The sequence below is a fragment of the Electrophorus electricus genome, chromosome 7 (genome assembly GCF_013358815.1).
Source record: "Electrophorus electricus isolate fEleEle1 chromosome 7, fEleEle1.pri, whole genome shotgun sequence".
Lineage (NCBI taxonomy): Eukaryota > Metazoa > Chordata > Actinopteri > Gymnotiformes > Gymnotidae > Electrophorus > Electrophorus electricus.
The window spans coordinates 13656901-13683856 of record NC_049541.1 but is presented as its reverse complement, the minus strand read 5'-3'; the positions used below and the strand labels follow the sequence as shown (position 1 = coordinate 13683856).

The 26956-nt window shown below is 38.6% G+C and overlaps 1 protein-coding gene across 7 annotated transcripts in view; it reads left to right on the top strand.

The window, feature by feature from the left end:
• The window catches only part of LOC113573532 (LARGE xylosyl- and glucuronyltransferase 1), a 53499-nt gene that overhangs the window by 15117 nt on the left and 11426 nt on the right, over positions 1-26956 (top strand). For all 7 annotated transcript variants that reach the window (XM_027003847.2, XM_027003845.2, XM_027003846.2 and 4 more), the window contains 5 exons: positions 1602-1684; positions 3819-3942; positions 4077-4248; positions 24079-24183; positions 25548-25660. In XM_027003847.2, the coding sequence (XP_026859648.2) occupies positions 1602-1684; positions 3819-3942; positions 4077-4248; positions 24079-24183; positions 25548-25660 (597 nt within the window). The remainder of the gene's footprint in view (positions 1-1601; positions 1685-3818; positions 3943-4076; positions 4249-24078; positions 24184-25547; positions 25661-26956) is intronic.

Genomic DNA, 26956 nt, shown 5'->3' with positions numbered 1-26956 from the left:
TCTGTTGATTGACTTAGTTTGTCATTAACATTTGTACAGCTCACTCTTTGAGTTTGAAACACATTAGCCATGACCCCAACCTGTCATAATATTGCTTTAGTGATTATATTGCACCAGCATATTATGACTGTGTTTTCACAGTTGTCTACATACTGTATATACGTGCTCCATGTTATAATTGTCAAAATTACAGCTTGGCCACTGTTTTATAAAAAAATAAAATTATAAAATTGATCTATAAAATCAAAATAGGATGTACTTCTATGGCCAATTGTTTTTTCAGACTTCACCCTAAATCTTAAATCCCAGGAGACTGGCCATGTGTCAGAGCTCAGCCAGACGAGAACTGTCAATCAGTATCAGAGTGTTAAACAGTAGATTAACTTCTGTATCTTTTCTAGGAGCTACAAGTATGATTTCACATTTTCATTTCCTTTTTCTTCCAGGAAAAATATATGTGAACATTTTTCAGGAAAGGACACAATCTGCGTATAATCTGTATATAGCATTCACCAAATTATGATGAAACTGTGAATATGAAAAAGCTTAACTCAAAACCTAATGCCAGTAATATGATATTGGTGGACTGCGACATATTAGGCAAAAGCCAAAAAGACAAAACACTGAAGTATTTCTGTTTAGTATCCTGGATTGGTACAGTTCTGGACAAATTAAAGAGAAGATTGCCCATTGTCCATTGATTTAGGTGTCTTGAACATATATCTTGTTATTTTCTGTCTGCCTCCAAGCAATCACTACATTCAAGAGACAAAGTCTTCCTTTCTTTCTGATGATAACATGACCAGTTGTGCTCTTTGAAACCCTAGATCACAGAGGGGATATGGCTTGAATCCTGAAAGCAGATCTTCCTCTGCACTGCCAAGCAGCGTGACTGATTGGCCTCCATGAAATGTGTTCAATGTGGTCTTTAAAAATGAGATATCAGCCACATAGAACAGTGTAAAAAGGATGGAAAAGTGTGTGTGTGTGCTTGCATATGCGTGTGCGCGAGATAAAAATGCCCTGTGCAATTCTCAAGAGGTTCTGTCTGTGCCCTTACTGTCTCATTTCCTGCTCCCTCGAGCTGAGAGCAAACCTGATTGGATAAGCTAGGCTACAATGTCCCACTGGCAAATAATCTTAGTGAATGGGAGAGTGAGGCCAGATAACCTTCACCTTCAGTTCAGGATCAATTACACCACTCTCTGGCTGCAGGGGAGGGAATGTAATCCTTCCTTGTGCATGTCTCCGCGGTGGAATGAGAGAAAAGAAACATTTCCAAATACAGCTACAGGTGGATAACAGCTTTCATGCTGATATCTGGTGCTGCACCTGTGGCTCTGTGGCTAACACCATAAAGCAACACAACAGGAAACACAAACAAATGTCCAGGTCTTGGAAAAGTGGATTTAACTGCTAATAATTCTAGTGCTGTTCTGCAATTGGAAGCACCAAATGGCAAAGTCCCGTTATAGCATGTTTTGCTGCAGTTTTCTCTTAAGTAACACCATGCGTTAGGAGGTTTTTTTATTTATTTGTTTGAATTTTCAGTTCTTCCTCATTAATAATGTTGACTTATTAATGGTCTTTAAAATCCCCAGAACATCCATGTTGCCATTGTGTGTGCGGGCTACAATGCAAGTCGAGATGTGGTGACGCTGGTCAAGTCTGTGCTGTTTCACAGGTAAGTTAAACATGCATGGTGCATTCATTTTTGCAGAAAAAAAAGAAAAAGCTTACAAGTTGTTCTTTAAAGCAGTGCAGTGTTCCAGCAATGTTGGCTTCTACAGACCTTTATGGCAGCAGTACAGTACTTATTAAAATAAGTGTGAAATCATTACTAGTAAATAGGTCAAGTTAAGGGCTATGACAACCATATTTATTTTCTTTTTGTCTTTTTGTCACAGTATTCCAATTATAAAGTGTTTGCTATGACATGTTACATTATATGAATGTACTGTATACTATATTTTTTGAAAAGCAGTATGAAACAATATAATTGCAGAGTCTCATAATGAGTCTGTGCTGCTTTTATCTGATGCAGTCACTTCAATTAAGCAACTAGGAAGTGTAGCACTCATAATGTTACTTGTGGAGCATCTGCATTATGTAGACCAGGTGATAAAGTGCATGTTCACAGTGCTCTGCAGGGTCCTCATGATCCATCTTGCTGATTCAAAGGATTAAACTTGTTTTTCACATGCATGTCAAAGCCATTCTAATAGATACCTTCAATAAAATATTAAACATTGTTATATATTCATAATTTTAAGAATTTCAGCCATTATGACCTGTGATCTAATTTGACTGAAATATGTTTTGGCTGGTATTGTTCATGTTCAGTGATTCCAAACTGGAATGATAGTTTAGTTTAAATATTAAAGTCTTTGCCAGTATGTGCCAATTTAAACCCCAAAACATGGGATGTCCAGTGTGATGATGTGATTAAAGTCTGTTAAACTCTCAAATTTCTGCATCTGTATGTGCTATCTTTTTGTGATTGATATTGCGTGGCCAGTCACGTTCATTTTAGTTGTACTTTTCCAGTCTCCATGAAGTTTGTCCCGTCAGCACTTTGTTATCCGCTAGCTGCAGTAAATAAAGCCCAGAGTGTATGCTGCGAAGATTAAGTGGCTTTGAATCAGGGAGGTGAAAGTATCTTCTTGCATAAGTAGTACACATGTAGAGTTGTAATGAGATGAGAGGGTAAAAAAAGCAGGAACGTGTCTAGCGTTTGCTGTTCATTAAAGGAGTCTGCTCTTCTCTTTATGGCCTTCTGCTCTGATGGAAACCTGTTCTGACAGTTTGGTCTTCTTAAACCACCTGTGTGTAGCACTGGGCTGCTTATATTCAGATCTCAGCCAGTAAAAAATCTTTGCCTCCTGGCTGTCCTTACAGATTCCGCTGAAGTTAAACAATAGGGCAATTAGCATTATTAGCACAACATGCCAGATCAGAACCACGAAAGCTGCAGCGGTAGTTGCTTGCCAAAGAGTTTGAAGAATTTTTCTTTAATCGCCATGGCAACGAGAACCACAAGTCAGTGTGAGAATAGCTGGAAATCTGCATTTTCTTTGTGATTTACAGTGTGTTTGATAAACAGCCAGGAATTGTTCTTGGGAACTGAATGGTATTAGTATCCTTTTCCTGCAGCTTCTAAACAAATGTCACAAAATCAAGAATGCAAAAATAAATAAATGAACAAACTGGTAGAAAATAGACCTTTATAGAATCACTCATCATGTTTGTGTGCAATGAAAAGTATGGGCCTGTTTGCTCTTGCATATTTGTTACATTGTGCCTGATAGAAAGCAAGGATCCAAACTGAGTTTTTAAAAGGACATGGCATGTAAATAAATTACATTACACGTTTTGACATGTTGACACCCGCACAAGAGAACTGCTGCATCTCTTTGTTGCCATGACAGTTGTTGGGAAAGGCCAGTTTATTCTGTCCAGAGCTTTTACTCACAGTGACAGCTGAGGGCCGCTGGAATGCCCCACTAACTGAAACAGCTGAGCCATGGAAGCATGCGATACGTTTGCAATAAAACATAACACTGCTAATTAAGCATCAAGTTGTGCCACACCTATAGAGACAAAGTAAACAAACAAGGCTAACATCACTGTTGGCTAAAATGACAGTTAGATGAAAAAGGACCTGGAGTAGGGAGGAATGTTAGACTCCTTTTGTGGTAAGGGGGGCAAGTGCTCTTATCGGGAGAGTGAAAGTATTCATTCCCTCTCTAAATGCATGTTTTTTGTGTGTGTGTGTGTGTGTGTGTGTGTGTGTGTGTGTGTGTGTGTGTGTGTGACAGGCGGAACCCTCTCCACTTCCACTTCATCACGGACTCCATCGCCCAGCAGATCCTGGCCTCCCTCTTCCACACCTGGATGGTTCCAGCTGTCCGGGTGGACTTCTACGATGCTGATGAACTAAAGGTGATCCTCTGCAGTGATACTTGCTCATGTCATGCTACTGCCAATATAGCGGATAAACTTAATCTTCATTATTTTCACATTTGACATCTTTGTGCATTAAAGCAGATCTTTCAATCTTTGTCTGTTTGCATTAGTCTGAGGTTTCATGGATCCCCAACAAGCATTACTCTGGTATCTATGGCCTTATGAAGCTTGTTCTGACCAAGACGCTGCCTTCTGACCTGCAGAAAGTCATTGTTCTGGACACAGACATCACATTTGCCACAGACATCGCTGAGCTCTGGGCTGTTTTTCACAAGTTCAGAGGTATTTGTTACACTTATAACACAGACATACTTGCATATTTTAATTGCTTTACAGGAAGTGCCAACATTTTCCATCATCTGCTGCTTCCCACCCCAATACAGTGCTTTCATTCATTGGTTCTATGCAACAGGTGAGATTCCAGGTAAGCAACTGCAGTGTACTATAAGAGATGTAGAGATATTTAAAATTGTAGTGAAGTACACAGAGTTTACAGAGAAGCAGGACGTTTTGGACAGAGGTCCTTCATCAGCTAAGCAAGCAAAGTGCTAGGAGGTAGAAGGAGCCAGATGCACTGACCTATAAACAATCTGTTGATGAAGACTACAAGAATTCCCTTTGTGCTAACTTATCATCCTACAAATAAAACAGTAGCTGATATTATACTCAAACACAGAGACCACATCCCATTGAAGGATCTCCTACAGGCAATACAAAACATCAAAGACATGCTCAGCCAAGAGTGAGATAAATGATCATTCAAATAATGTCTGTGGTACTGCAACCGCTCTAGATGTGCTACATGCAAATCTATTAACACAACCACTAAAATAACTGGCGCAAAAGGATCAGTTGTTATCACCCATTCTTCCTCTTGCATGGGCGCGGGAGTTGTCTACTGTCTGCCAAATGCCTTAATGTAAATGTAAATATTATTTGCAAGAGAACTTTAGAACCCCATGGAATGAATGTTATGATTTAAACATTTACTTTTTCATATATAAACTGGCTCCTCCTACCACAAATTCAATAGCACTTTGCTTACACTGCTGATGAAAGATCTATGTCCTCTGTCATTATTTTCACCCAGTTGCTTGCATTAATCTACGCAATAAGGGCCCATGTTGGCAAGTGTTTCAAGGCTTCTTGCTTGATTTTTTTATTTACTTCAAATTGCTAGTAAAAAGTTATAGAAGGTGTAGCACAATCTGGACTGTCTTAGGTGTCAGTTGTGTTTGTGTGATGTGATGACACTGTTTAATTGTATTGTTGCCCTGTGCGTTATATAAAATGTGAGCTTGTATGTAAGAATTTAGATGCACAAAGGGATATAGTATTTACTGCACAGATCCTTGTGTGTGTGTGTGTGTATGTGTGTGGCCAGTGCGAACTCACTGCCCCTGTGCTTTTAATTAAAGAAATAATGTGAAAATCTATTTTACTGTCTATTTTACTGCAACGGAATTTTCAAATACCACTCACATACCCAGGAGTACATGCAAATCTTGTTGTCTGTCACAGAAAATGCTACTGTTCTTAGATATTGCTTACCTTAGGTTAAGTTTCAAAAGGCAACAGTGATTATGCCAGTAAAGGATACAAAAGCAGTTTTGACAAATATTTGTACAACAAAGTTGACCTTTGTGTGCTATATTGTGTTGACTCATTATATGAAAGGAGCTCAGTGATCTTATCATTAATACAAGTTTCTGGCGGTTTGGGCAAACATTCAGAACATAATCTGGATCATGTGCAGCTTGTTTTTGATTTGGGAAACGTTTGATCAGACTTGTGATAAAAGGCATCTGAAATATGAACTATCTTCCTATCCATCTCTTTAGATACTCAAAATGGTACTAGTTTATGACAAAATAAAATGGTTTTTAGCTTTGTGTGATCATGTTCCACTTGCTGTCTGGACAACAGAGTCCCTTGCAGTCTTCAAATGCAGACTGAAGACCCATCTATTTGTGGAATATTTAAATGACCACTGATCCTGCTCATATATTGACTAACTGAAACTCTAGTACTTATTGTAGGGTATTGTTTATTGCACTGATTGTTGTATGAGATAGAGCTTTGGTGTTTTTGCACTTCTAGGCATCAGCATTGATGCCTGTATTTCATCAGCAATCTAGTACATTGGTATCTTGGACGCTAACCTACTGTACTGGCTAGGACGTATTCTATAAATAAATGGCAAAGCACTTTTTAAAGTTGCTCTGGATAAGAGCGTCTGCCAGATGCCTTAAATGTAAATGTTCTCTTCGGGACAAAATACATCCATCCACAGCAATAAGATATTGCATTATTTAAATAGGAGATGGTTTTCATTTCATGTAGTGCTCTCGTATGTTTTTAGTCTTATTCAGGCTCTAAAGATTATTCAACCACAAACAACAATATATGTACTTACTGCAAATGTACAGGAAACCCACAAATTTCAGCCCAGTCCTCATTTTCATGCAAGCTGTCTTAAACACCTCCAATTAACCTCATAATAGGATAATATGTTATCATGTGGAAATGTTATTATAGAACAAGCCTAATAAACAATACATGAACATAAGACAGCTTCCAAACAGATAGCAGAGTCTATGCACCTGCCAGCTCTCAGCATGGAAGCTGACAAACATGTTCATTGCAATGCATTGTGGAACTGTGCTACAACATTTAAATACATTTTCTGGGGTGTTAACTATGTATTTTTAAATGAAAGCAGACAAGAAATTATGTGTGTCTCCAAGAGGGAGAGTGGGTGTGCATTATTGGGACATGAAGAATCAGGGGTCATAATGAATTGCAGAGCATGTGTGTGGAAGAGAAAAAGAAGGGGTGAAAAAGAAGGGGTGATTAGGAGTAATTTATTACTTCAGCTCTGTGGTGCATTACTGTTCACTAAGCCCTTGGTCATTCTTAATTGAGAGTTCTCATTTTGTTCTGTGCCTTTTGTGTTTTGTCCCTTTGTAGTACACCACCATTTATAGAGATTCTGTGGCCTTTCTCATTATCAGATCATTCTTTTCAGTGTCCATTGTACCTGGGTGTGTAGCAGGAGCCACTTTAAGTGTTTTTGATTGCTCGCGAAGGATCATTGAGCATTGTTTGACTACACTCGTGATATACACGTGACACAGATTTGACTTTTTAAGCAACAATCTAATTTGTCAAATCATGTTTGGGTCACTTTTACATTTGGTCATATATCTGCATACATCACTGTTGGCTTCTCCTTCACCCACAAATCTCTTTACACAGAATTGCAAAAAGTAGCTGATAAAAGAGCACCTGCAGTGAATCCTTGCATTATTTCATAAACATTTTACTGTTTTATTGAGAGACTGATGTGCAGATATCACATTTGATTGTTTTTTTCTTACATGTATACATTGTGATTCATGCAAGTGACCTATATGTATATGGTTGTTTTCAGGGTAGCTATCTGTTCATGATTATATATGAGTCATTTACAAACATAAGTGTAAACTCTCAAGGCAACAAGATGAGATTTTTAAAAAATGGAATTGAGCAAATTTTCATGTGATCTGAATCTAGCCTTTATTACTGCTATAAACTTAACACTTAATCAGACTTAACTAAATGAAGCGTGTTTTGAAAGACTTAAGAGGGTAATTTTTTATATGACAAAATCAGACATGGTAGATTAGATCGTAACTGTCTTTGGCTGCTTTAACTTAACCCAAAAGCTGAAGGAGGAAAAAAGGGGTGACTGGTGACGTTCTTTGTGCTGGCACCCTCCTGCTGAGGCGTTTGCTGCTGTCATCCTTTCACAGGATTTATCGTAGCATGCTTTTCTCTCCAAATATGGACTGTTGTGCACATACAGTAAATACTTCACACAAAATTGGTTCTCTTTTGTCAGACATCCATCAGTGCATTTTGGGGCAGTTGCTATGTAAAGTTTTGTCTTGAAAATCAGGTTTCATTGTTTTGACAAATGACATATCTCCTTACCTCCTTTTTTAAAAAAAATGCATAGTGTAAATTATTAATAATTAATAATTAACTGCCATGGCTTGAAATAAAATAATGCTTTGTTTTTATAGCTTTCGAGAGATTTACAGAGAAGGCAACAATAGGATGATTGAGCATGGGTGTGTTGCTAATTCAGACGATGAACACAATTATTAAATTCCACATCACAATTACTGTATTTGACTGTAGAATTTTGCAGAACTTTTTCTGTGGGTTGTGAGGGCAGGTACATATAAACAAATGAAGAGAAGTCACACTGACAAAGTGTTCATTTTTATTGATATTGGTAGCACGGGTTTTCATTGCTGATATAGAGAAGAGGGCAGTTCAGATCACTGTTCAGTTCAGCACAACTGTTCAGCACAATCTTAAATATAATGGCTTGTTGTAAAATTTAAATGTATTTTTTTCTGTTTTATAGGCTAGGTGGGAGCTACTGTGGCTGTGTAATATTAAATGGTGTAATTCTGTTATGTGTCGATTGCTAATATCAGTGGGATTTTATTATGCATGTTATACCCAAACATACTACTATTGATTTGATCACAATTCAAATTTGAGGCCAAGATTATGCTAGTGATCTAGTGATCTAGTGTGGCAGTGCTGAGAGTGTTGCACTTAGCAGAATGCGAGTTCAACAGGTGAGAAATACCCCCCCCCCCCCCCCCCCCCCCCCCAACAACATGCATGGCCCTGTCACCCTGTCATATCTTTCAGTACCTTGCATCCCTATCAAACACCTGTTAAAGATGCCTCACCACTTCTGTGGCTTCTGGACAATGGCAAGCTTCTGAATGAGTTCGTCTCATGAAAAAGAATTTATCATGTGGTGTCACGCCTCGTGTACTCTGTTCTAATTCCTTTCTTTCACTCTCTCTGTTGTTCAGTCTCTCATCTTCTGTCACTTTCTTTTGCTCTGTCTGTTCCAATTTTTCCCTTCCTCTGGTCCAACTTTCTTCATTTTTCCTACTTACTTGCACTTACTTGCTTTCTGAGCTCCTCACAATATGTCCAAAAGCCATTATGCCTTTCCCCAATCATGGAGGACCATTAAGACTTGGTTAAGAAAACAAACACTGAAGACAGGGGACGAATCCCCACTGGGTGATGATTTACATGTAGATGCTAATAAAAAATATGTGTGTGTATATGGGTGTGTGTCCTGTAAGCTCTGTAAGAGCGAGCAACAGACAAAAAAAATAAATATAATTCACTTTCACATTTGTAACCATTATTTCTGTCAAAGTGCCTTGTTAAAGGATTTTGAAAGGATAATCATGTAAATTTGTCCTGTGTGCCTCCTGAGCCTATTGTCTTATTCATGTTTGGGTAATGTTAGTTTGTTTGTATATATGCTCCTCTGTGCTTACTCCTTGCCACATTGTTTCTCTCTCCCGCATTCTGTCTGTCAACAGCATTCTGTCCGCATTCTGTCTGCATGTCAACATATTCTTCCCATTACCGAATGCAACTGCAATTCCACATCAACTTACATTTACATTTAAGGCATTTGGCAGACGCTCTTATCCAGAGCGACTTACAAAAGTGCTTTGTCATTTACTCATAGAACACATGATAGTACAGTAGATTAGACCAAGATACCAATGAACTAGAATGCTGTTGAAATACAGGGATCAATGCTGATGCCTAGAAGTGCAAAATACATAAGCTCTACCTCAGACAACAATCAGTGCAATAATCAATAAGTACTAGAGTTTCAGTTAGTCAACACAGGACCTGTCAACATCAGTACAATAAACAATGCCCTACAATAATTACTAGTGTTTCAGTTAGTCAATATGGGAGCAGGGCCAGTGGTCATTTAAATATTCCACAAATAGATGAGTCTTCTGTCTGCATTTGAAGACTGCAAGGGACTCTGCTGTCCGGACAGCAAGCGGAAGTTCGTTTCACCATTTAGGAGCCAGGACATAGAGTAGTGTCAATGCTTGTTTTCCATGACACTTGAAGCATGGTAATTCAAGCCGAGCCGTACTTGAGGTTCGAAGTACTCGAGGTACGGATCGGACTTTGACCATTGACATCATGTATGGAGGGGCTGGTCCATTTTTGGCTTTGAAGGCAAGCATAAAAGTTTTAAGTCTGCTGCAGGCAGCTACTGGAAGCCAATTAAGGAAGTGCAGAAGTGGAGTGACATGTGAACTTCGGAAGATTGAAGACCAGTCATGCTGCTGCATTGTGGACAAATTGCAGAGGTCTGATGGTCCTTAGAGGAAAACCAGCAAGTAGCGAGTTGCGGTAGTCTATCTTTGTAGTTGCAGTAGTCTAGCTTATAAGAGACTGCACAAGTATCTGGACAGCTTCCTGCAAGACAAAGGGCCAAATCCTTCATATGTTACAAAGGAGAAATCTGCAAGACCATGTCAGGTTTGAAACATGAGTTGAGAATGACAACTGGTTGTCCAAAGTTATGCCCAGGCTACAAGCAGCTTCAGATGGTGATACCAGGGAGTTCTTGAAGGAAACTTTGAGGAAGGAAACTTTGTAAGGGCTGGGAGTTCCTTGGATGTACAGAAGCTTGGTTTTACTAGGGTTGAGTTTCATGTTGTGGAATGTCATCCATGATGCAATGTCAGTCAAACATGCTGAGATACGTCTGGAGGCCTGCATGTTGGAGGGTCGGAAAGAAAGAAAGAATTGGGTGTCATCAGCATAGCAGTGGTAGGAGAAACCATGAGAAGATATTACATCACCAAGAATATACAAAGAAAAGAGGGCTTAATACTGAGCCCTGGGGGACTCCGGTGGAGAGTCTACATAGGTTGGATGTGGATCCTCTCCATGTTACCTGACGTCCCTCTGGATAGGACTGAATCCATTTCTATGCAGAGCCAGTCACACCAAGGCTAGAGACAACAGAGAGGAGAATGATGTGGTTTACTGTGCCAAAGGCTGCCGAAAGGTCCAGAAGAATCAAGACAGATGACAGTTTGGCAGCTTTAGCAGCATGAGGTTTCTCTGTCACTGCTGTGAGGGCTGTTTCTGTTGAATGTGCTGGTTTGTAGCCAGACTGATAGGGATCTTGCAGCTGGTTCTGGGTGAGGAAAAGAGATAATTGATTGTAAGCTGCTCGTTCAAGGGCTTTTGAGAGGAAAGAGAGAAGTGATATTGGTGTGTAATTGGTTATGCTGGAGTCATCAAGTGTGGCCTTCTTGAGGATTGGTACCACCCTGGCAGTTTTGAACGCAGTTGGTACATGTCCAGAGGATAAGGAGTTGTTGATAATGACAGATGAAAAGAAGCAGATCTCTTGAAACTGTCTGGAACAGTGTGGAAAGAATGGGATCCAGTGGACATGGAGTCAGATTGCTGGAAGTCAGGAGTTGAATAATTTCACCTGAGGAGAGACAGGAAAAAGAAGCCAGAGAGTTGGATATAGGGGAATGAACACTGCAAGGTTTTCCTCAAAGAAGGTGATGAAATCCTGAGGATTAAGAGAGGAGGAAGGGGGGGGGGGGAGGGGGAGGGTTAAGGAGAGAAGAAAAATACTTAATACCTGACCTCATAATTCTCCTTTTTGTGAATTTCAGTGCTAAATCACTGTTCTACCTGCTAAACACCCTTTACTGAGTGTCTCTTCACTCAACTTCAGTTTAAAACCAATGGAAAGTTAATCTACTAACAATCACAAGAATAAGATTTTTATTCTTTCTATCTGAAAAAAAAAATCTATAGACAAAGTTAGCTGAAGTTATCTTATTCTCCAGCTTCTGATTAGAATTTCCAGTCCACCTTAAAACTCAGCAGGCTAATGGCAAACCCATTAGCTCTTCCAATTTTTCATGTGATTTGAATATACTAAAGCCATAGAGTAATTAACTTCATGAATTTAGTAGAGCATGCTTGTTGGGTTATTATTTCTCTTCTCCAGCTCTGTTTCTGTCAGATTTCTGCTGCTCTTTCTCTTTTTCCAAACTAAGCTGGCTGTTATCATGTGACCTGCTAAAACTAACCTGGCTGTTAATCATGTGACCTGCAGTGCTCTGCTGGAAAGCATTGCTGTATAATTTTCAGGGTGGATTGTGACTATCGCTTTCCTTAAAGATTTCCCCCCATATCTGATCAAGCATTTTTTCTGATATCAACCTGATTCAGATATGTGGGATAGAATCGGTGCCATCTGTAGTTAGTCTACATGTTTTCCACAGGAGTTTGTATGAAGAGGAAGTGTTAATGTATTCTGAAATTGATGGGTTGAGGTTGATGCATTTTTTGATTGATTTTTAAACATATGATGGATGTAAGTTTCAGATATTGGAGCAAATTTTAAAAAAAAAATGCTTAAATTGAATCAAGTTCTTACTATCCACTTGGAGAAATATGGTATTTTACTGGTATTTCTGTTTTTTATTTGTTTTTTAGTGGTCTGAATGCCTTTTATATCTGTATTTTAGCTAATGATTCTTTAAACATTGAGACCACAAAGGGTGAGAGCAGGTATCCCTGCCTAGCACCTCTGTACAGTGTCAATTCGTGACATTAGTTTGTTAGTATTAACTGTAGCCTTAGGTAAGTATATATCCATTTGATAAAAGATTTGTTACATTTTAATGTGTTTTAATGTGGTAAATAGAAACTTCTAGTTAGCTTTATTGTCGGCCTTTCTGCCTCCAGTGTAACTGCTGCTGTTTGAGATTTATAGAATGAAGTGTACAACAGCATCTATCAGGTTAAGGAGTTTGTGAATGTTAGTTGTTGAATGCATATCTCTCATGAAACCTGTTTGAGTGTACAAGTATAAATTCTCATGGCAAAGGTCTTATATTTATTGTGCTTGTGCTTATTTGCGATAATGGGCAGTGGATGGAGGAGAAAGTGGGATCTTTATTGGGTTTTCGGTGAAGTGAGATAGTGGTATTATTCATTTTAATGGGTTGTTACATGTTTTGTTTTATTTCATCTACCAGGCTATTAAAAAAATGGGGTTATAGAGCTCCGCTGTGCTGGAACATTCTGTTGTCAATTTTGGATTGGTGGAAGAAGCAAGACCTGTACTCTTGAACTATATCAGTTACCCTCTATGTATTTTCTAGACTTTGAGGCAGTGATCCCTCAAGTGTTAATTCTAAAAGTTAAAATGTTCAACTCCCTCGGAAGTAAAAATTGTACACTATGCAAATGAATACAACTCCTGTTTGACTGTATGAAGTGTGTACAATTTGAATATCTGCACAAAGAGTTATGACTGAACAGACATGCACTAAGAGCATTCTTTTTTACCACTTCATGATACACATCTCTGACAAGTATGACAGTAATAGAAGAGCATGTTTGTGCTGGCAAGAGGCTAGTGAGAGGCTACTGAGGCAGAGAGGCAATGGAGCAATCTGTTCTGCATAGTATATCAATCCCAGATCTTAGACAAAAATGCTTATTAAACACCACTACAGGTTGTGAGGGATTATTTCAATAATCTCCAATCTAAAATTTGTTCTGATGCTGCATATACTTCAACGTCTACTTCTGGGAAGGCCTAGCAGAACAGGGTTGCCTCTATGTGGGTTTGACTGGGGAAGATGGATGCATGGAATAACATGTCATGTGCACCCCATGAGGACTGTTTGCTGATGCACCTGTTCACTTACTGCAGGTCTGTCCAGACACAGAAAGCACTGTGACCATGCAGTTGCTTGTTATTGAAGATCAGTACATATGAATGCAGAAAAAGAAATTGGACACATAGGACCACTGCATTAAATGCATGTAGAAAAGAGATAACGCAAAAATTGTGTGTGTATTCAGACCTCAAAGTGTTTGGCCAAAATGGAGGTGTATTTCAGTTATCTTCTATTCACACACTGAGCCTAAGTGCTTTTCTCTTATCACCACTCCCATGAGGGGTAGTATGAAGTCTAATGCCACAGTCCTTTAGTGTTTACCACTGCTCTCTTATTTTCTTTCTACCTTCAAAGCCTGTCTTTTTTTTCGCAACACTTTAATTCTTCTTCTCAGTCCAGCTGATGATTCTGCAACATTTTTTGCATGCTTGTGTGTGGGCATTTTTGGCTTCTACAACTACCTTGGGTATGAGAAAAAGTGTGTGTTAAATTTATTATTATTCCAGTTTCTGGTAGCTTCTGGTGTAAATCAAGTATGATGGTCAGCCAAAGATGTAGCTTCTGGATTTTTATCATTGTTTTTGTAAGGGTTTTGTTTTGTTTTGTTGGCAAATAATAGCGTGAATGTGGCTCCAGATAGCACTTGTATCTCTGCAATCTGCAGCAATGACAGTAAGATCATTGAACGCAAAAGGAGATACATTTCCAGTAGATGAATGACCAGAAACTGAGAATACTGCAATAATTCCAGTATGTTAATGGAGATCTACAAACCTTTTGTGGCATCATAAACCCTATTTTAACATGAAAAATTGAGTGCTGTGATTTACTGTATCACAACAATGCAGAAAGAAAAACATTCACAAAACAACTGCCTTTATTGTGCTAGTCATAACCAGATTAATAAGATAAGCCTACATTTCCCTCGCTATAAACAAAATTAGATTGGGAGCAAAAAATTATTAGTTATAAATAGTTACATATTTAAGATGGGCACCATTTCCACCTTATCAAAAATCATACCACATACCACAGTATTTTGTTATATTCAAAGTAAATGCAAAATCATGTGTTCTCAGTGGGACCTAACTGCTCTCTTCCTGCTGCTTTCCTTTTGCTTGTCTGCTTGGACAAAAAATTGAACATATAAAAGTAACATAAAGAGTATATGATAGCATCTGAGGAGTTTATCGTGGTGTTTTCTCTCTCTCTCTCTGCTCTGCTCTGCCCTGCCCCTCTAAAATGTTTGCATGTCTACCTTTCTGTGTTTGTTCAGAGAATAAAGGCTGAATGTAAATGTGTAACCTAAAGAGAATATAATCATAGTGTCTAATGAAGCAGGAATTTGCACATGCTCTCCCTCCCTCTCTGGTGCTATATCTGTCACCCTGCCCCAGATTTTGTGTGTCTGTGTGCCTAAGTGTAAAGACTCAAAATGAAAAAATAGTTGCCTTAGGAGAATTAAACTGTATAAAGTATATTTATCCCTGAGGTTTAATTACAAACAAAAAATGAATTTACCAACAAAGTAAATGTTTAAAGGCACAAACAAAACAATAATGATTCTAATAGTTAAAGAAAATAAATGATAATAAAACCAAAATAATTAAGCAAATAAGTTTTTTAACACTGAAAACAGAGCATTAAGGAATTTTCTCCATGTAAGTTATTTGATGTCCACCACCTAGCAGTATGGAGACTCTCATGCTGAAACTGTTATAGTCCAGAAAGAGGTCCCTAACCATGCAGGAATATGGTGCCAGTTCAGTGTTTCCTTGACCAGCTTGTGGGGTATGTTTCCATAGGCATTGTTTGAGAGATCCAGGCATAGCACTACCAGGTCCCTCTTATTTTCATGAGCTTCAAATGTTCAAGAATATCTTCCCTGCCACTGTGAGCAGCATGATCATTCTGAATTGATCAATGTTCATCAACTCTTCCTCCTTCGGAATCCACACACCTTCTGCATACTTCCACTTAGCTAAATTTTCGCTCCTCCAGGTCATCGTCAGAATCCTGCAGAGCCTGTGAAGTAACCTTGGGCAGTTCTTCTAAACCTTCTTATAAGGTTTTTATAAGGTATCCCACTGAGCTTGGGGCTGAGCTGGCTCTTGTCTCCTTGACCACCTCCTTTCTATCAAATTCCAGCATTGATGCAGGTGGGTTGACCAAATCTTGCTGCTTCAATTCATCACTGATAGTGATGTCACTGAGTTGGCGCTCCATCTCTGCTTTGGAGCAGGTGAGCTGGCTCCTGCGCTTCTGCCATGATCTGTTTTGTAAACCCAAATGGGTTAGAATTGCTAGAAAAGCCCTCTCCTTCCTCTGCCTCTTATGGCACCCTGTCCTCCTCAGGATTGTAATCTTCAGAAGAATGATGTAAGAATGATGAAGCTCTGTGAGAGGTCCCCTTTCCTCCTCCCTCACCTCCTCAAACTTGTTCCTCAGGCTCTTCAGCTCCTGACTCAGCTAGTGGATCTTTCGTTCTCTGTTGTTCATGGTATAGGGGCATTTTGCTGATTTCTTCTCCTCCAATCTGAGCCTCTCTGTTGCTAGGCTGATGGTAATGGTGATCGTGGCCTTGAGGCATTAGTCAGCTTCGCCTTTTGTCATCAATACCAAAATGACATCTGCATCTTTGATGAACTGGAGCCACTTCTTCAATTGGTGAAAAAAATTGCACTTTGTGAAGAAGATTTGGAACTGAACCAGATGTGGCTGGAGTTTTTTGTTTGTTTGTTTGTGTTATGGCCCTATTGTACTGGCTCAGTGGTCTGATCTGAGGCCAAAAGCTCACAAGATAAAGAAAACACATGAAGACCCAAAAATCGCAGTAACCACTTTTATCATTACATACACACAATCACAAAATCATGAGCATAACGTCAGCGTGGGCTTAAGACAACATAAACAAAAATCCTAAACCACCCTCTGGTGGTTTACACATTCCCTAAACAAAAGTAAAAAGAAAAGTACAACATAACTTCCCTAGCTCCCTACCAAGAAAACAGGACAAAAGGGCAAAAGAAAATGGCACCCACCCCTACAACTCCAAAGAAATAAAATAAATATAATAAAAACACACTCAGCTTAGTGCGCAAACAACGATTTGTATGAAACCAATACTTCTCGTAGCACTCTAGATAAAGCTTAAGCATAACTTCTCAAGGCTTCAGTACCTTCTCACAAGGCCCTACTGACAGTACCTACTATAGAATATTTGGTACAATCTCATAAGGCCCTATTAAAGAATCTACAACAAGACTTGAGTCTACCATGACATCATGGAGTCTACCTCTCAAGACACGACAGTGCAAAAACACATTCTCGATGCTTATATTTAAGCAGTAGCTGAGACCATCGGCCAGTCTAAAAAAATACAAAAATACACAAGTTACATGTTCAATGAGATTACTATAAAGCTTTCTGGATTTCACAAGCTTAAGTGTTTTACCAAAGAAAGTCAATTCTTTAAGTATTTGGGGGGTCAGAATTTTTCACTCATATTAAATATTTAGCCAAAATAACATTATTAAGCATAAAGTTACACTCTTTGTTGGTTACAACAAATTTAATAGGCTACTGTAGAGAATCATTGAAAAGGGATGTATTGCTCCTTTAAACAAAACACTTAACTGCATTAGTAATATTGTTAATATTACACATCTAAACCTGTATAAAGTTTAAAGTTACTGTTTTTAAATTATAAGGCTATTGTCCTTAAATGGTGAAGAGACAAGGGCACACTGTGTATCAGTGACAGAGTGGGACAGGGCCACTAGAGTCTCAGAGACAGCAACGTGAACAATGCAGTGGGGGTATACTATGAGTGCCAAGGCAAACAAATGAGATTAATGCACCAGGTAGTTCAACGTCAGTTATATTATTTGTTTTCGTGGTATGTATTTTTGAAGCTCAGGAATTTGGCTTCTCTCTTACGGCAATATTACAAGAAAGGACAGGCTATTATTTATTGAGCACATCCAGGGAGACAAACCTCAGAGATACAAAAGAAAAGAAAAAAAACAAGACAAGTGAAACCCAGAACAATGCTATCTAAAGGGAAAACAAAATATAAAAAGAAATTACTACATTATACTAAAGCATAAATACATGGGGTGGTCCCATCCACTAACCTTGTGATTCAGAATGTCAATTTTCTGTGAGTTCTTAATGTATGTGTACACTTCCCTGAGATGTACTTTCATTTTAATACTGTAATACATGTATTAAGCCTTGAAAAAAACAGTGATAAGCAAGAGCTGATACCAAATCTAGGCACAAATCTAGCATTGGTTCTGAATAGTATCAAGTAATACCCTTCCCCCAAGACCACGAGAAGCCATGAAAGAGCTGAAAAGAGAGAAATACCACAGCAAGGAGTGCGTTGTATAATGCTTGGACATACAGTTATGTGCAAAATAATAGCAGTGTGTTTAAAACAACTGAAAAAAAGCTCAATCCTCATAATAGCATTCATTTCCATAGACACAAAGGCACTGGGAGCACTGCACATTCAATTCCAAATGAAAACATGAACGAAACACCAATTTTTAAACTGAAAATGAAGAAAAAAGAGTAATGGGCTGTTAAAAAAAATAGCAGTGTCTTCATTTTCATTTACAAACTCGAATATTTAAAGTATAAACAAAGTTGTTTACAGAGTTAGCTTTTCTGTTGATCACTGTGTGGCATGGAGTCAGCTAACATTTGACACCTGTGAACAGATATTCCAGCCCAAGATGACTGGACTACATTCCACAGTTCTTCTGCATTCTTGGGTTTTGCATCAAAAATAGCATTTTTGATGTCACTCCACAAATTCTCAATCGGATTGAGGTCTGGGGATTGGGCTGGCCACTTCATAACATCAATCTTGTTGGTCTGGAACCAGGATGTTGCCCGATTGCTTGTGTGTTTGGGGTCATTGTCCTGCTAAAACACCCATTTCAAGGGCATTTCTTCTTCAGCATAAGGTAACATGGCCGTATTTTGATATATTCAAACTGGTCCATGGTGCCTGGTATGCAATAAATGGGTCCGACTCCAAAGTATGAGAAACGTCTCCAAACCATTATGCTTGCACCTCCATGTTTTACAGACTTCACAGTGCACTGTTGCTTGAATTCAGTGTTTATGGGTCATCTCACAAACTGTCTGTGGCCTTTAGACCCAATAAGAATAATCTTGCTCTCATCTGTCCATAGAATGTTGCGCCACTTCTCTTTAGGCCAGTCAATGTGTTCTTTGGCAAACTGTAACCTTTTCAACACATGTCTTTTTTTCAGCATAGTTTGGCTTCACATCTTCTGATTGTTGCAGTACTCACAGGTAACTGAAGATCTTCTTTGATTTCCCTGGGGCTGATCATTGTATGCTTCTTTGCCATTCTTCTTGTTCTATGTTCTACGTGGATGGTAGTATTTTTTTTCCTACCACATGTTTTGAGTCATTTTAATGCATTTGAGATCATTTTAGCTGAGCAGCCAATTATTTTCTGCACTTTTTATATGTTTTCCCCTCTCTAATCAACTTCTTGATCAAAGTTCTTTCTCCTTCGGTACAATGTCTGGAACGACCCATTTTACTCACTGAGCAAGGGCTAAAACCAGCAGGTACAACATTTGCTGCCCTCCTTCTTTAAATAAGGGCCATAATTGGCACCTGATTCTTCATAGAATGAATGACCTCACTAACTGAACGCCACACTGCTATTAATCTGAACACGCCCCTTTCATTAAATGAGTCAATTACACCCAATTAGCAGCGTGCATGTCATGACTGTTGATTCTGTTGGTTGCCCATTACTCGGCTACACCTAGTCATGAATTTTTTCCCCATGTTGTATTATCTTCTCTGCCAAAATCAATAATTAAATGCATTAGCGATATTAGACTGCTATTATTTTGCACATAACTGTGAGAAACCACCAGTGTTAATAGATGTGGCAGTTCAAAGTGCTGGAAACATCCAAAGGAATGAATATGAAAATATATATATATCCACACACAACCTTTTTTACATTATTGAAATGCAATGCAAGAATGCAACAAGTCCCTTTAGTTTGTCCCTGTATAATCCACAATTATAATCAGCCAAGGAAAATATTACTTATTGAACTGATACACTTTTAAGATTTACTTTAGCAAGATTTGTCTGATTGTGGTATTTTATTAAAGGTGCATTATTCAAAATTCAAGAAACACCACCTCTAGCAGTTAAATAGTTGAACAATGGAACAAATTTTTACTCTCTGTATCCACCTTCCATGAACACACCCACTATGAAATTTAGCTTTGATAGTGAAATTATAAACTTATAAACACTTAGAATTTGACTTGTAACAATTGATTGTTGTGATAATAGTTGTATTTTTGCTGTGCAATATTTCTTTGTAATGACCTCCCATCAGTTTAACGGTCTCCACCTATGTTAGCTAGTTAGTATTATTAGCTGCAATAGAGTTTAATGGAGTTAACCAGCAATACATATATATCTCTCTGTAGGTGGTTTACCCAAACCATTATTAAGTGGCAAATATTCATCTACTTGATTCATTTGTAAAGTCTGTTACTCAAACAGTTCAACATGTTATACAGACTGTTTAAATACCTGTCAAGGAAGAACATCACTAATTCTGCATCCAACTTTGCATTCCCTCTGCATGTAATAATTCTTAACATTTTGGAAAAGTACTTCCAGAGTTAACTCTGATTTTAGCATGTTTCTTATTGTGACGTATTTTGGCAGCACAACGTGTTTTTTTTTATTACCCACATTACAAGTACGTGGCAATGCAGGGTGCTTACTGGATTCCACCATGTTTTCTTAACCAAACAGACAGATACGGGTGGAGTATTGTAGCATTTAGGGAGTCTCCGAAAGTTTTTCAAACAGGTTTTCTCAGACACCTAATACATGTGCTGATTATATTTTTATTATGTTCTGCATATTGAGGGGGGCGGCTGCAGTCAACTAGTGCACCTTTTAAAGCATGTAATATATCAGCTATTTCTCTTTGCAGTTAATTTAAGGTGCTGCTTCATGAGGTGTAATTCAGTTAGAAAAAAATCTATCAGTACTGTTGGATCGTTAGACCAGTTAATGCTGGTTTCTGATAGAGATAAATGCTGGTGGTCAGGCCCAAGTAATTCTGGTAGATAATATCAGTGCTGATCAGACTATTTGCCAAGTTTCAAAGCAAAGCCAAGGTGTTCAAGCTGGATTTTTCAACAGGGAATTCAGTTAGGGGCAGAGATGGGCATTAGATCAAGGTTACGACAGCCAGATGCCTTAATTAACTTGGAGCACAAAGCTGCCACAGTGCTGTTGAGTTTCAGTGAATATTTTGAATGGGACCCAACCAGAATGGAGACATGAAGTCATTAATATCAGGGCTAAATTCCCATTGATAGTATTATTTGTCTTAATGGCAGATGATAAAAGAAGTAGCACTACTGGTGTGTAGAGAGAAAATGAAGAAAAGCAGTAATAATGATGGGTAAACGGGTCTCTGTGAAGGACAGCTGAGGAAAACTAGGAACACATTTGTATATTTTTGCTGCAGAACCAGCACAAATGTAACCTAGTGCATGCGTTTGCAGTGACCTTGTGACTGATCTTGTATGAACATCAGCAGCAGAGAATCTTCAGAAACCTTGATCAAGATCTTGTCCTGCTTTTAATTACATCCTTGTGTGATAAGTTGCCCTATAGCCTGACTTAACTGCCTTGCAGATTGAATGAAAATCTTGCTTACCCAGCTGATAACAAAAGAAGACCTGTTACGGATTAATAGAATTCATCAAAAGTTTACTATTAAAAGTGTCCAACTAAAGCAAGTGCTCGCTTATCTTAGTTAACCACCGGGGTGCTTAAGGTGGATTAAATGTCTGTGGTTCTTTTGTGCAGATGGACATGGATATAAATGTAGCTTTGTTTTGTAGAGTCACTCTAATTATTGGTTTCTTTTTATATTCTTTCTTCACTCCTTCTCTTGCTTTCTGTCTCTTACTCTCATTTTCTGAAATTGTTGTATGAAGCCCTTTTATTGTAAGTATAAATGATTCACTGCTGATTTGGGTCTCTAGATGTTCTTTATATAATCTCAGTAGAGCAACTGAACCTGCTAGTGTCTGTGGGAGTCGGTGTTCGTACTAATAAAGGAGAAGCTTTGTGAGACTCCTGTTTTTTTCTTGTCCCTCTCTAAGGGTCATGCTGTGCAGTGTGTGTGTGTGTGTGTGTGTGTGTGTGTGTTGTTTACATGGACCTGCTGCTCAGATACACTCATTAATCTTGCTCACAGCCTTCATTAAATCTGCATTGTGATGTTTATACTCTGAGTAATGGACACACACATTCACACACTGAAGTATGTGTCCAACTCCTGACAATTACTGTTCTCCTGTTCCTTTCAGCACAATTATTTTCCAGTATCCCGTAGTTTCTTGCTGCCTTAGACCCACAGTTCTCTTCTATTGCGTTCAATAGACGGGCCCCTAAAGCAAGGCCTGTTCCTTGGTCTGGTTTCCTCACTGAGCCAAAGTCAGTTTGTCAACAACCAAAGTGTTGCACTTCCTGTGTGTGTGCATGCAAAAAAAAAAAAAAAAAAGAATATATATATATAGAGAGAGAGAGAGAGAGAGAGAGAGAGTGAGTTTGGACACACCTACTCTTTATTTTTACTATTTTCTTTATTGTACAAAAAAGTCAAGAATAACAACAATGAAATAACATAGATGTGATAATGCTTTATTAAATACTCTAAGTATAATGTAAGTAGCCACCCTTTACTTTGATAACAACTTTGTGTGTGCTTGATGATCTCTTAAACAGCTTCATGAGGCACCTATGATGTCTTAAAGAATTTTCTCACATATGCATAGTGTGAAATGCCTAAAGTTCTAAAACTATATGATGAGGGACATTTAAAATGAATGATCTTTTTAATTGTATTGTTATTTATTTATTATTTTATTTTATATAAATATATATTTTGTTTTGAGACTCAATTCATATATAGGTTATCAAATAAATTTAGGCATAAACCATTAAAGTACATTGCCTGGCCAAAAAAAAGGTCACCATCCGGATTTAACTAAGCAAATAGGTAAGAGCCTCCCATTGGATAATTGCTGCATGGGTGATTATGTTTCAACTGGCAACAAGTTATTTAACCCTAATTGATGCAGTGAATAGCTTCTGATTTGTTAAACAACCATGTCGAAAGACACATCCTGTGGTCGTGGAAAAGATGTTAATCTGTTTCAGAAGGGGCAAATTATTGGAATGCATCAAACAGAGAAAACATCTAAGGAGATTGCTGAAACTACTAAATTTGGGTTAAGAACTGTCCAACGCATTATTAAAAAGTGGAAGGACAGTGGGGAAACATCATCTTTGAGGAAGGAATATGGAAAAAATCTTGAATGATCGTGATCGGCAATTACTTAAACGTGTGGTGAAATCAAATCGTGGAAAAACAACAGTAGAACTCAGGAATATGTTTAATAGTGAAAGTAAGAGCATTTCCACATGCACAATGTGAAGGGAACTCAAGGGATTGGGACTAAACAGCTGTGTAGCCTTAAGAAAACCATTTGTCAGTGAGGCTAACCGGCTAAAAACGGCTTCAATTTGCTAGGGAGCATAAAGATTGGAATCTGGAGCAATGAAAGAAGGTCATGTGGTCTGATGAGTCCAGATTTACCCTTTTCCAGAGTGATGGGCGCATTAGGGTAAGAAGAGAGGTGGCTGAAGTGATGCACCCATCATGCCTAGTGCCTACTGTACAAGCCTGTGGGTGCAGTGCTATGATCTGGGGTTGCTGCAGTTGGTCAGGTCTAGGTTCAGCAATGTTATGTGCCCAAAGAATGAGGTTAGCTGACTACCTGAATATACTGAACGACCAGGTTATTCCATCAGTGGATTTTTTCTTCCCTGATGGCACGGGCATCTTCCAAGATGACAATGCCAGGATTCATCGGCCTCAAATTGTGAAAGAGTGTTTCAGGGAGCATGAGACATCATCTTCACACATGGATTGGCCACCACAGAGTCCAGACTTGAACCCCATTGAGAATCTTTGGGATGTGCTAGAGAAGACTGCGCAGTGGTCCAAATCTCCCCTCATCAATACAAGATCTTGGGGAAAAATTAATGCAACTCTGGACAGAAATAAATGACATTGCAGAAGCTTATGGAAACGATGCCACAGCAAACGCATGCCGTAATCAAAGCTAAAGGTGACCTTTTTTTTTGGCCAGGTAGTGTATAATGCCTTTAAGACCTAACAATCAATCAGGGATGTCCAATTTTTTTTGACTGGTGTGTGTGTGTGTGTGTGTGTGTGTGTGTGTACACACACACACACACACACACACACACACACAGTATAACCTTTATGGCAGTGTTTCCCAGGATGAAAATAAAAGGTAGTCATTTATACTACACAGTATGATGTCTTTGTGTAACAACCGTAACCAAACCCCCCCCCCCCCCCCCCCCCCCCCCCCCTCTCTCTCTCTCTCTCTCTCAGGTCAGCAGGTTCTGGGGCTGGTGGAGAACCAGAGTGACTGGTATTTGGGAAACCTGTGGAAGAACCATCGGCCATGGCCTGCTCTCGGCAGAGGCTTCAACACTGGTAAGTCAAAGCCAGATTGCATTTTCACCTATCTTGGAGAACATCTCGTAACAGCACAGTTGATCTAGTCTTTTTCTAAAGCAGAGAACTGAAGTTCCTTGGAAGGATTTCTCAAAGGTTTCTTTCGCAGCACATGTTGACAAATCAGTTTTATATAGAGGGGCTTTACACTCTCTGAAGTACAGAGATATGGAAGTATTTGTGTGAGCTATGTAAAAACAACTCTCTAAAGCACACACTATGTTGAGGTAGCCGGCTATAGGAGCATGCTGAATTGAGCAGCTAATGAATCTGATTAGATTCGATCTCAAATTATTTGCTTCCTCTTTTTCATTTTCCCCTCAAGTCTTTTCTACTGGTCCAAAGAGCCTTTTGTAGTGCTGTTATCACAAGAGCCACAGAGGATGGCTTTCATTCTCCTTTTGATTATAGAAAGTACTGACTCAACAGTACAGAAGACTGGTCATGCTGGTCTTTGGAGTTTATGGACCTAGTACACAGGACATTTCCTCAGCAGCAATAGTACAGTGTTATAAACATTTACTAGTTCATTCATAAATGTTTCACTGACTTAAATAAGATCATCTAAGGCAGCTCTAACAATCATGGAGCCATCATGGAAGCCTGTTTTATTGATATACTGGAGGCATTTCACTCTAGCTCTCCTCCAGTTGTTCTGCTAGCAGATGGAACACAGTCAGGTATAAAATTTTTGTTCGGTAAGAAGTTTCCCTTGGAGAGAAAACTACCACAAGAAGTGCTCATTTCTTTCTCTGTATTATGTACTTATTTACTGATTGATTTCTGACAATTACTTTTTATTTCTGAGTTATTTTTGATAGTTTGCTCTTGAATTAGCCATGTGTTTGTAAAGTTTTACCAGTTTAAAAGGGAATTTTCATGATCAAATCACAAGTCCTCAAGATCTTACCCTACTCTCTGAAATATCAACTTTTGTTCAAAGATATGATATGGGCCTCTTCCCAACATATCCAACATAGACCTATGGTCAGATAACAATGTCTGGATGTCATGATTCACTCAATCCAGTATGATTGCTGCCTACCCAGTCAAGTGACATTGCTCTCATTACTTTGCTGTTACAATATTCAGTCCTCTGTCACACTTTCATAATGCATCCAGTCTGCATAACATAATCAGGCTCTCAACACCATATGGTCATGTTAGTAATGTGAATTTTTACTGTAACGGTGTGGCTGGCAGCTGTGTGAAAGTATTTTAGCTCTAAGCTGTGTAGAGAATGGTATGAAGGTCATGGTTAAAGAAAGTGCATCCCAGTGGCTCATCTTGATTATGCCTAACATCTTTGTCCTTCTGTATGTGCGTGCGTGTGTGTGTTACAGGTGTGATTCTTCTGCTGCTGGATCGTTTAAGGAAACTCAGATGGGAGCAGATGTGGAGACTGACAGCAGAGAGAGAGCTGATGAGCATGCTGTCAACATCACTAGCAGATCAGGTACACAGACGGTATTGTAAAGGTTACTTTCAAACTGTATTTCAATACAGATTACAGAATACATGTCCGTAAATGTTTAATGTTTTCGGTTACTCAATGAGAAACACATTTTAAATATGTTGGATTACTTAAACAGTAAGTAATCCAAAATATTTAAAATATGTTACTCACTTTGAGTAATCTGACAGAATATGTTACAAAATTAAGGGCATGTAATCTGTAGTGAAATACATTTTAAAATGAACCTTCCCAATAATGCACACATACATGCCCACTGTTTCTGGCATTCCTGTTTTTGTTTTATTTGAAGGTCCTTTTTGTGTCAGGTTTCATTCCTTGCAGCTGCTCAGACTTAGGGCATTTACAAACTGAACAGGAGATGTTATTTTCTATATTAACCTTGCTCATGAAAATATATATATATAAACCAAAATACATAAAATACATTAAGCAAACATTAAAACACTGATATTTAAAAACTAGACAGACAAAGGCATTTGAAAGATAGTGTGAATATACATTTTGCTGCACATAAAATGCTTGATGTTCTTGTAAAATGGAACAAGCCATTTTTGGAATATGTCAAAAAATATAAATAACCATAAATATTCGTGGAAAATTACTCTTTCATTTCCATTTTCTTAAACTTGTTTAATTAGAGAATGAGGCCAGATGAGATTTGACCTATTGCATATGTATAGCTCCAGCCTCCAAAGTTTTGTGTACCACTGTGAACAGGATTGACAGCTGTGTATTCCAAACTATGACACCAAAGTTTCTTAGCTTGCTTTAATGCAGCTCTTTGTCCTTACTGTCTCCTGCCAAATGAAGGAGTAAGTTTCTACAGCCTCAGGCATTTGGTTTTCCTCCATCATCTATGCTCACGATCAGATTGTTTCATCCCAGCCTCAAAGGCCTCCTATCTCTGTCTTTTTCATTCTCTCACCCTCTCTTGCTCACTTTTTCCTGAGACTTGTCTCTCTGAAACTCTTAGGCACCTCAGCAGGTTCTGATGTTTCACAGCCTTTGGTTTTAGCTGATTTTTAGCTGTTTTTTTTTTTTGTTTTTTTTTAGTTGGTTTTCTTCTTTTCAGCTCCTTTTTCAGGCCCTGACAGTGTTCTTCTCCATCTCCATTTGCCTGGCTACCATTCCACTTCATGTTCTAGTGCCCGTCTATGATGAGGCTCACACTGCTTACCTCGAGTCAGCATAAATGCCTTTTCTAAGTAAAAGGTTGAGATTGGAGAAGACATTAAGGAACAGTTTGGTGAATCAAATGTTAATCAAATATGTTTT